The 12,470-nt window shown below is 35.7% G+C and overlaps 1 protein-coding gene across 1 annotated transcript in view; it reads right to left on the bottom strand.

The window, feature by feature from the left end:
- Window positions 1-12,470, bottom strand: part of WDR70 (WD repeat domain 70) — a 123,663-nt gene that overhangs the window by 91,195 nt on the left and 19,998 nt on the right. Inside the window, exon 6 of the mRNA XM_062513342.1 lies at window positions 1,034-1,093. Coding sequence (XP_062369326.1) covers window positions 1,034-1,093 — 60 coding nt within the window. The remainder of the gene's footprint in view (window positions 1-1,033; window positions 1,094-12,470) is intronic.

The raw sequence follows: 12,470 nt of genomic DNA on the forward strand, positions 1-12,470 counted from the left end.
GTTTCATTCATTGCATCCACTCTAATCCAACTGCACTATATATATCCCACATTACAATTCACCTCTGTTCTAGGTGATGACAGCTGCATTCTCCTGCAGTCAAAATATCTCAGAAGTCTTCCAGAACTATGACTTCCACTTTATCAGACATTTTAGCTAGAAATAACATGATCTTACTCTTTAAGAAGCCATGAAAAGATTTACTGGTTTAATATAGAGAAATATAAATCAAAAAATTTCACCTAAAAAAGACTGCATTCAAGAAACATACTGCAGAAGCAGTTACTATCACATTAAAATGGGAAATTGATTTGCACAGACTACACTACTCTGCAAAACCTAGCATACATAGAAATTCATATACAAAGCAGTTGCATGCACCGTATGTAGAAAAATCCACTCTATTTTGTTTAGTGTAATGCAATACATCTTTTACAGGTCAATCAGCCCACAAAAAACAATTGAATTTATGTTGGAAGATGTGATTATACAAAGACAGAAATATATAGAGCAAAAAAAGATAGTTCCAAGTTGGATTGTGGATTCTTTAAAAGAAAGCAAAGGAGCAGTAGTGGAGATAAAATCTAGAAAAAATGCAGTCAACCACAAGGAAGAACAAGATCTTAAGAAATTAAGAATGGTGTATAAAAGTCACTAGAAGACTGAGGTAGAATTAATTATTTAGCTGCAAAGAGGTATTTGGCAATAACATTCTTTAAACCCATGACCAAAGAAAGGTCTAGCTTAGACCCATGTCTACATATTAGGAAGGTTTATCCTAGAAGAAAACCTAATAATTACAGAGAACATACTTGATGAAAATGAGTCAAATTGAGCTATATTTAGGTTATTACCAGAAATTGAAGAGATGGTCATGAAACAATTTAAATTGCACTAAGACATTAGACTGACTAAAATAACAAATCATGGAAAAAAATTCTTATTTGAACTTTAACTGATTAAGTATTTGTTAACCTATTTCACAGACTGGCACAGTTCTAGAAAAGCATGAAGGTTTGAAAACATCACTTACTGTCTTTGTTCCATGTTGGAGCGTAATTTCATGAGAATCTGGAATTTTCTTAACAGGGTTCTGGAAGAAAGGAAAATTCACCTTAGTGAAAATAATGATAACCCCAAAAAACTCCACTAATGCAATATATATGTAGAAGTAAGGAGGTTTCCATCACACCAGTCACAATGCAAGGGAGGAGAAATGGGAAAATCATAAACCAGAGACTGATTTCACATTTTTATTTGCACAGATATACTCCCAAAAATACGATGAATAATTGCTTTAAAAATATTACACCATCTTAAGACTAAAACATGAAAGTATTTTCTTTTTTTTTTTCCTTTGGAAGATATTAATTCACACAGAAAGAAATATAATGGAAGTACTCATATAGTTTTGAGCAACTTTCTACAAAGGTCATGTGGATCATTACCCTCAAAATGCTTATTTATCTGGCACCACTACTAAAACAGACACTATCTATCTTCTTGATGCCTCACATCTTTGTTATAACTTTCTGTTGCCAAAGTGTGATTTTAAAATCATTTTAGGCACATTTCATGCTACACATTAAATCTCCTGCCTTATCCATCTCTGGCAATCCCTTCACTATTTTTCATGCCTCACAGAGAAGTCTCCATAGCATCAGACTGATTACCTTTGTACTTATCTTCTTTATCAGTTCCATCTTTTATTTCTCTGACAAAACAGAAACTTTCATTATCTTTGGTTTAGCCACACCTACCCTTCTTCTATCTTCAATTGAATTACAAGGGACTACATTTAGATGTGGCACTATTCTTTACTTTGAAGGTTGTTCGCTACACTACAAACTGACATTTGCTGTTCTTGGGATGCAAAAAACTGCTTGATAGCCATTGGCTGCACTGGCCATACCAGCACATTCCATTACAAAAACGAAGTGTGAAAACCAAAGTTTCCAAGATTCATCCACAACAAAAGATGTACTATTTTTGTGAATCAAAGGCTTTCACAGAAACCATCTGTTGCATTCTTACCTTAAACACTTCAAGGTTGCTTTTCTGCATAGGAATATTATAGAATTCTTCATCTCATGTATCTTACCACAAAGGTATTGTTGTATGCCTACATTGTGACAGCACTGCATTTAATTTTCAGAGGGTGTCTTAACTACTTTGAGAGGTGTTTCAGTAAGTCAAAGAAAAAAATATTTTTTAACAAACAAAATTATCTAGAACAAACTTATTTTAATTGCTAGCCCCCTCTGGTAATAATAATTAAATCCCCTTTTTCATGAGAAGAGTGAAACACTAACATGAAAAAGTTTTTGCTTTACACCAGACTCACACTGAACAGTATTCTGGCTACTCATTTTAGGGAAGAAAAACAGATAGGAATATATTCTGCCACCTGATAAATCAAATATCCTGAGCCTGAAAGTCAGACACTTGGCGACTGCTACTGGTGCTAAGTTCTGCAGTGTCCAAGGGATGCTTGACAGTTAAAGTAACTGTTTAGACTACTCAAAACAAAAAATTAAGATAACAACATCCAGGAACATATCTTGGCATAACATCTTCAAATTAGCTAAACATTTACAAAAAACCAAGGTGGCTTATTCTGTTTCAGTTAACCATGAACTTCCTAAATAACTCACAATGCTGTATCTCTAGTGCTAGATCACATGCCTATATGCACACAAGATAACAAGATGCAACTACCACTTTACCAGTTATTATACTTCAAAGAATAATGAATTACATAAAATCCTTTTTTTTTCACTCTCTGAAAGGGCAATATAGCTAATACATCTATGCTGATTTGAACACCTGACTATCATGTATACTGGAATATTACTAAAAGTGTGAAAACAATGAAAAGATAGAGTTTGCCTAAGGTATACTAAAGTACTTCCTAAAGTACTTCCAGGACTTCAGCTGTTGATTGGATTTCAGATGTTAAATTTACACAAACTGATTATATGATTTCACTAATATTGTTCTGCAAAATTTGTATTGTGATTAAAACTAGAGGAGATACAATCTTCACAGGATTTCCAGGTTTTTTGCTGTTGTTGCTTTTGTTGTTCTTTTAAAGCACACGAGGAAAAGACAATATTCTTAATTTCTGCTTTAGCAGAAACAGAGGAAAACAGTTATGGTGTTGACATATCTCCTAATACTTATACAAAAATTCTCAATTCCCTGGCTGACATAAGATTAATATATACAAAATCTGCGAAATAGAGTATTCTATGACTAAGGTTTTTTTCTCAAAATTAATGGTCTTTCCTTAGAAGCAATTTCTGCAAATCAGCATCACATCTGCAGTATGGAGTTTCAATTTTTTCAGGGAATTCCAGACCTAGTTGAGTGTTATACTCCTGTGCCTAACAACAATCTTGTATTTACTACACCACTGTCAGTAAATATCGTGGAATTTTTTTCCTTGTTCCATTTGGGAGCTTCCTTATTCTCAAACAATGCTTAGAAAATATGCCACTAGCAACCAGAGGCTGTAACTAGATTAGTCTCCCCAGAATGTCTTGAGAAAAATCAAAGAAAGAACCAAAAAATTAAATAAACCAAAATTACTCACTTTTTCATGGCTCAACCAGAGAAGGGGAAAAGTATACATTTATACATAAAAGAACCTCTACTGTTCAGTCTGCAGAGGTTTGTATATAAGTGGAAATTATATTGTATGAGAGAGACTTGCAAACTATAGGTAATCTTTCACACAACAGGCCCTTAAATAGGAACTTTTATGCTTACCCATAATACTATAATTGACAGAGAAGAAACACTTCTTTTTTTGCAATTGCAATTGCCCTTGTAAAGGATCATGCCTTGAAAACTTCAAGACCATATGCTGCCCTGGAAGAAAATCTGGATAGATCCTCTGTTCTCAGTTCTCTCTTGAAATACTGGCTTCCTGAAAACTTGTAAAGACCATCATTTGTGAGAGAAGAGCTATGGCACAGCACAGATTAAAAAAAAAAAAAAAAGTCAAAACTACAGCTGGTTGAACTAGAAGGTAAGCACTTCCCCTGCCTTGAGCAAGAGAAAAGGTTAAACCTGGTTTAGCTACTACCTAAACTAATTCTCTTCAAGAGAGCCTTTAAATTGACCAGGGACCTGGAGCACTTCTCTTGTAAGGACAGGCTGAGAGTGTTGCTCAGCCTGGAGAAGACAAGGCTCTGGGGAAACATTTCTAGCACCTTCCTGTATCTGAAGGAGGCCTCAAAAAATCGGGACAGACTTATCACAAGGACATGTAGCATTAGGACAAAGGGGAAAAAGTTTAAACTGAAAAAGAGGATAGGCTTAGGTTAGGTATTATGATAGGTTAAGTTAGATATTATGAAGAAAATCTTTACTGTGAGGGTGGTGAGGCACTGGCACAGGTTTCTGAGAAAAGCTGTGGCTGCCTCATCCCTGAAATTTATAAGACCAGGCCTGGATGAGGCTCTGAGGACTCTGATTTAGTGGCAGGGGCATTGGAATGAGATGGTCTTTAAGGTCGCTTTCAATCCAAACCATTCAATAATTCTGTGATTCTACTATACCAAAAAACTCCTTCTGCTCCAAGTGTAAACATCACTGCTCTTTTGGGTCCCTGGTTTGATATACTCCACAGGGAAGATGCTGTCTGTTCATGGGCAGGAGTGATGAGAAGGAGGCCAGAGCTATTCTTCACAGAGATTTTTCCATTTCTGGTGAAATTACAGGTTTTGCAGAACAAGTGTAACAGAGGTGGTGTGACACAGATGATTACTGCCTTACTTGAAGACAGATGGAAATGACTGGAATACTAAATGGGCAGCAGGAATAGCCAGTGGAAGTGGAACAACAAAACCTAGCAACAAATGTTAATAAATGTACCTCCATCTACTTAAGAATTTAACTTCCCCCATAAAAGGTCCCCCTACGGAAGGCCACATTTTAATCATTCAAATCTTGGGCCTTCTTGCAATTAAGAAAAAAGGACTTTCTATCTGTGTGCCTTTTGTTTAAATACATAATGTTCATGCTCTCTTTCAAGTTTCTTTTAAAGCTTATTCTCTTCCTATCCAAAATTACTGATTTGCATGGAAAAGCAAATGTCATAGTGCTAAGAGCCAAGGTAGGGAGGGCAGGAAAATTTGAGACCCTCTGAAAGGCTTTTTTTTTGTACACCAGCATACAGACTGACAGTGTTGAAATCTGCTTAAATCAGGTGATAAAAAATTTCTCCCTCTTCTATTTTGTTCAGCCAAGAGTTAAAAATCATATGTGCAATCAAGAAAGAGTAATTAAGATGACAAGAAAGAATTTAAAAGAAAAATAATTACAAGAAATGTAATATCTTCTTATAAAAATATTCATACTGTAAATTATGTTACATACTGAAAGAGAATGCTCTTAAAACATTTTAAGGACAAAATATGGGTAGACAACTCATCAACAATAACAACAGAAAGGATGGGATATATGACATGGTAATTCCCAAAGCAGATAGGTACAACAGCACAAGCTCTTCAGAAAATCATGGAATGGTCAGGTTGGAAGGGACCTCTGGAGGTCATCCAGTCCAACAGTCCTGCCAGGGCTGTGTCATCTGGAGCAGGTAACACAGAAACATATCCATGTGGGGTTTGAAATCTCCAGAGAGGAAGACTCCATGGGCAGCCTGTAATGTTTAAACTGATAAGATACCACAGAAAACCAGTGAATTCTGGAGATAAGCCACTGTTTATGTCAATCACCAAAGAAATCCGGTCCAACTGCTGCAGTATCTAGGCACAACCATATGTTAATACAAACAGCAGAAGGCTACAATTCGTGTTTGTTGTTGCTTGTTACTGTCTGTATCAAAATGTGTTTGGTTTGCAGGTCAAGTACTGTCTCTCATACATCATTTAAGATACAACCTATGGGGTTTTGTTTCAGTGTAAAGAAGTTCTAGAACTTCACAGGGGATCAGCTGCACAACCTTCTTCCATTGGAATTAAGCTCAGACCCACAAAGAAGCAGTTCTTTTCTTTTCTACCTCACATCCAGCTTCAATATGCAAGTGAAGAAAATTAAGAAATTATTTTAGTGATGATGAACAGAGAGAACAGAACCCTGTTCCATTCTTCAATATTAAGTCTGAAACATTATTTGAAGAAAGATAAAAGGACTTCAAGGGGAGTACTTCACAAATCTGGAAGAAAACATCCCTCATTCCTCTTTCAAACTAGATAAATGTTTTCAGCTGTTAGGCACCCAGATGAATTTTCCATTACAGCAGTGAAAAGTGAAAGCAGTGGTAAGTGTTCTAATTTCTTTTTTCAGTTCTTTTTTAAACCCATTTCCAAACAAATACACAGTGATGTCATGTTTTGTTCCACAATCATGCACTGATTAAAACCACACTACTTGTAAAATGGGCAGGTTTTCCAAGTCATAGTTTTTCACTATCTTCCTCTGTAAATTAAACTGAAAATAAACGTGCAAGATATACACTAAGGTTCAAGAGAAAGATGGAGCATGAAAAACTACAATATGAGAGATGGACAAGATTCTGTTCTACAGCAACAGAAAAAAATTTTTTTTTGGGTTTACAGGATTGCATTACCCACAAACTTCCATGCAGAAGGAAACACAGATTTGAAAAGATATTTCAACAATTTATAATTTCCTCTCCTTTAGGTGTTAGAATTGACAGATGTATTCTCATGCAAACTTGCATGTTATTAAACTCAGCCTGCCCCAGATTTGTATAATCTGAGTTTCTAAATGTTATGCCTCTAAATATGGAAACAACTTTCTTCAGACTTCCTATACAGCTTTCAAAAAGAAGCAAATAACGTCAAGAAGAAGAATCAACATACCAAAAAACCAACATCATTTTGAAACTTCTCCTCTTAATGAATTATTCACAAAAGTGCAAAGCATCTGAATTCCTAGCATAGGTGTCTTCATTATGTTGGATTAATCAGGGCATGCTTGTCTGTATAATCTAAATTTCTGGTCTGAAGATAAAGGAAAACATTCTGGAAGACAGAGGATGCATGCAAACACTGGTATGAATTATCCTGGCTGGCATTCCCACAAAACACCCAAAATATCTGTTACTCTTGGAAAAACATAGATAACTACAACTGCATGATGAATGCAGAAAAAATTAATAGAAATATCAGAAGCGCTCTACAAAATAATATTGTTCCTGCTTTAGAGCCTTTAATTTAGGTAAGTCAAAACAGTGCCGAATTTACATCTTGAATTTTAATTATAGGAAGATCAAGGAGATGTTATTAGTTCCTTTAGCGAACTAAGAGGTATTGCTTCAGTGTGCACTCAAGAAAGTGTGAACACTGCTTTAAGTAGATGAACTTCCTTTCAAATACCTACAGGAAGTAAACTTAATTATTCAACATGGAAATAGTACTATGGCTAGTTTCTCCCAACATCATCTAATTCACAGATCTATGTAATTTTTCTCTTATGATCTGAACCTAAGTGTTTTGTCAGGTTCAATCAGCAAGGGAAAAGACCTTAGACTAAATCTTAAGTAATGAATTTCTAACATTATTATAGACCAGATACAATGATGTTCAGTCAAACAGTAACTCACAGACTGTGCCCTAACACAACAGGTAACATCAACTAACTCTCCCTTTTCATGCCACTTACTAGCACATCCCTGTCTGAAAAGACTCCAATGGCTTAGCAGTCTAGAAAGGATATTGCAAATAGAATCTCAGCATGTTTGTAAGGACCATTTTTAAAGATAAACATCATGCTTCTAAAGTACAGCAAAAAGGCTGCTTGATCTGTCTTCTAGGGGGTACTTTAAGAGAGATTTAAGGAGGTTGCCATTTTTCATCTCGTTTCCAAAATCTCATTCACATAAATTTTTTTAATTTGTAACCAGCCTCTGATTTATGAAGTTATAGTTTATATTAATGATTATAACCTTGGAATTGTTCTCACAATGTATATAAAAGAAATTCTCCTGAGCCTTTTCTAAAACAAGCTATAAGCATTGATAAAACTCATTTAAATCTAAAATTGCCTGGAGTCATTCAAGTTTCCGGGAGACAGGTTTACTTAAACTGAGTATTCCAGTTACATTTCTACTCATATAACCACCCACCCACCTGTTTAATTTTTATCTACTTTGTTTCAAATATGTATAAATATTTCAATTTGCTGAAACTGTATGTACGACTGCCACATACCACCAAAAAGCACCCATGCTCAGTCAAGCCGCAGATTCACGACAGTAAAAAAATACAAAACATTACAGCTACCTGCCATGTTAGGAATGAAAAAAATTTCCAATGTTTTCAGTCAGGCATATCCTTTATTAAGGTTATGGCTTAGAGCTGAATAGAGTACTTTGTTTTAACATAATGGAATACTTCCATTTACTCTGCCACTGTAAAACAGCTCACACAACCATAGATCAGCTGACAATGAGGAGAAATAAAACAAACTCTGAAAGCTCTGTTCAGGTTGGTAGGTTTCCAAACCATAGCTTAATTATGAAATCAGAAAGGACAAATGATTGTGAACTTTTAAGACTTTGGAGTAGAAGTGCCAAATGTTTAGTTCAGATGTGAATAAGCATTTATCTATTCTACATTCAGCTTGCGTAGAATTTTGTGCCACAGAGTCCATGTGGGATTTCTGCCACAAGGAATATGCCATAAAAGACACCCATGAAAGAATCCAAATCCAAAACATAGGATGCACAACCAGAATGACCTTAATGTTCGCTAATGCGTAACACTTTTCAGCCTGCTAGCCAGTTCACTTAATTATTTACATTAAACTTGCTCCAAAACATCTCTTATCTAAACTATACAGACACTTTATCATTACCACCATTTGGCAAACTTTAAAGAATAAAGAGCATGAAGTTTTTTCACCTGACTCACCAAGATAAACCATGAACACTTAGATGATTTTCACTCTTTAAAATAGTTTTACTGTTCTCTAGATTTAACCTCTGTCAAAATAAAAGTATTTATGAAGTATCTAACAATTCAGAAACATGTACAAAGTTAAACGTGTTTTTTTCAAAAATATATTCCTTCCCTCTATATGTTTAAAAAGTCAGTAATACTACTAAGTCTTTGTAATTCATGCAGAAAAACACAGTTTTAGTTACACGCCCTCCTATGGATATACATTAAAATTACATATGCAGTAGAATAGGTGTTAAAGATTCTTTTGCAAGTTGTGTAAGCAGTGAAATTAAGTCCATCTACAGCAATACAATCATGGCTCATCAGAACTTTAAAAAACAATGCAACAAATAGATGATCAATATTTGGCATTGCTATCTAAAACAGAAATTGTATTATTACAACTGAAAAGCATTTTTCCTCTCATCAAAAAAGAGCCTTATGCTCATTTTAAGACTTCTGGTTAACATGTTAGCGTAGAAATTCATAAATACCAGGATAATACAACCTCTATACCAGTACAATGACAACCTCATTTGCAAGCCATTTCTTTTATTTTGTTTAAAGGCTTGTCTTTTAATGACCAAAATTAAAAGAATACACCACTGGTGCAGATCAATCCTTGAACTTTGACAGTGCAATGTATTTCAGTTTTATATACCTCAGTTTCCTCCTCTGAAAAAATGGGAATAAATAATACCTATTTCAAGGAATCTGCTACCACGTTTTCAGCAACGATGGTGGAGATTTTCACCTAGGATTCACCTAGGATTCCCTAGGGATCCTGTTCTTAGCAAAGACTCTATCGTCAGGAAACTAAACCATTATAGCTAAAGAGAAAGAGAGATGTCCACAGACTCCCCTTTTCAACAGCTCTACAACTGTTACTGTGAAACATGCTCATTCAAAACTTTATTTCAGGATCTTCAGAGACAGAAATTTCTGGATAACATTCTCCCTAATGACAATGACTGCAGTTGTCTACAAATTTACCAAATAATTAGGGCAACATATTAAAAGTGTATGTGTGCATGTGTGTGTCAGCTAGTTATTCCAAGATCTCCAACCACAGGGTGAAGGTAGAAGGACAAGGGTTAAAAATTACAGCATGTCTCTGTTACTGCAGGAAGGAAGAACAATTTCCTATGTAGCTTCCACAGCTGGTTCCAATTCCATTACTGTTTCGATTACTAATTCTCCCATGCCACCCATAAATTACGTTCAAAACATTAACATTTAAGCTCTCTTATAGCAGCACAATTTTATGTAATGTGACATGAGAATAAATTGCTAAGTGACTTTAACTATGCATCTGGAAAGAGGAAAAGATACATTTAGATTGTTTGGACTTAAGTGGACTTGAGGTCCATGCTTGATAGAAACACACCTTCCTTCATACTTCACTCAGGTATATTCTTTTATCTAAAGCTTATGGCAGAAGAAAGCAGTGCATTATGGTCAGGTTATGTATCCCATATTGCTAAAACCCAACAACACTGCAATAATTTTCAAGATGTTCAAGGCAAGCACTAAGCACTAACCAGTGTGAATATCCCGGCTTTATTTAGAACCACAGAGCAAATAATTCTGTCCAGAATAGAGCAATAAGTAAATAAATAAATAAATAAATAGAGCAAATGTCCTGTCCAACAATCAGGAAACATGCTTGTCTTGTATGCATTTACATTGTATATTTTATTATAGTACCTATATATGTTGAGATCCCTTCAGCATATTGTATCAAAAATACTGATTTCTATACATGTAACATTGTCCAAAAATTCCAAATGGTTACAATTAAACCTGACAGGACACACAACTAGAGAGAGAGACATTGGCTTTTAAAAAGCAATCAAACTAATTGTTCAGTATGGCTCAGCTCTGGGTTATGCAGGAAAAGAACAAAAGACCACGACACATCTTTCAGTGGAATGTCACCCATGTTAAATCCAACAATTATAGTCATTCCTTAAAGAGCCTGAAGTACATAAGTAGTTCTGAGTGTACAGAAGCAATGCTTTTACTTTTTGACCCAGACTAAGATAAAGATCCATTGTCTTGACAACAGGCATTTCAGCTGTGTGCATGGAAAAAGAACACAAAAAGTCAACATCATACCTTACTGAAATGCCTCATTTCACTGATTTTTACTGACTTAATTTAAGATCACATAAATCTTCCTTCCTTCCTAACACCTAGTAAATGTAGATTAGATGCAACCTATGGTATCTCTCCTTATCCAATACGTTTCTTCATCTTCACAAGGAGTTACTGATGGTACTCCATATTATACAAAGATTACTTGAGTTACAGGAAAAATCTTCTTCTTTTTACAATCTAAAGATTAAGTTTGGATTATATTACTCAAATGAAATCATTATTAATTGTGTATATAACAAACTTGTTAACCTAGTTGAAATACAACAATATGCATCTTCAACTTGGTCATAACAGACAGTTACCAATATATATTTTAGTTTATATGAATCTAGTACCAAGATGGCAACTTCAGATATTCCAATTAAACTGTACAATTATTATCTTAGCAAGAATCAGGAAAGAAAAGCACAGTCCATAGATCTAAAGAACTCCAGATTTCAGACCACATATCTACTACTATCTGCTGTAAAATTTTCAGTATGACACTTGCTTTTGTGCTTGTATGTTTTAAATGTAAAATGTCCCACCTTGCAGGTGTGCTATGCTGATACTTCAGTAAATATAGTAGGTTTATTGAGCCGCTCAGATTCCACCAAGACAGAAATCATTAATGCCTATTATTTACAAACAATCCTTAAATAGTTTAAGTTGATAGGGACCTATAAGGGCCATCTAGTCAAATGTCCCTGCAACTAGATAAGGTTGCACAGACATCTGTTCAACCTGGACTTGAATTTCGTTTCTAGGGATGGAGCACGTACCACCTCTCTCTGGTTATCCTATACCTGTGTTATATCCTATCTGTGTTTTACAGCCTCAGAGTATAAACCCTATATCTAAGCTAAATCAACCCTCTTTTAGCTCAATGCCATGATTTCCTGCTCGATAATAACAGACCCTGCTAAAATGTTTGTCCCCACCTTTCTTGTGGGGCTCCTTTAGGTACTGGAAAGTTTCAGTAAGGTCTCCTCAGTGCATTCTCCAGGTCCAAATTCTCTCAGCCTTTTCCTCATGATAGGTGCTGCGAGAGGTGCTGCAGCCCTCTGAGCGTTTTTGTGGCCCATCCCTGGACTCACTCTAATAGGTTCCTATCCTTCTTTTTAGGCTGGGACCCCAGCTCTGGATGCACTGCTCCAGGTGGGTCTCAGCAGAGCAGAGCAGAGGGGCAAAATCCCCTCCCTGCCCTGCTGCCCATGGGGCTCTGGATGCAGCCCAGGCTTTTGAGGTTGCAAGCACACATTGCCAGGTCATTTCCAGCTTTTCATTCCTAACTTCTTGGCAGGGCTGCTCTCCATGCCTTTGCCCTCCGGGGATGTAAAAACAAACAAAAAAAACCCACAATGAAGGGGGGAAAATTAACAAGATTTGTGTATA

This window comes from Cinclus cinclus, chromosome Z, assembly GCF_963662255.1.
Source record: "Cinclus cinclus chromosome Z, bCinCin1.1, whole genome shotgun sequence".
Classification (NCBI taxonomy): domain Eukaryota; kingdom Metazoa; phylum Chordata; class Aves; order Passeriformes; family Cinclidae; genus Cinclus; species Cinclus cinclus.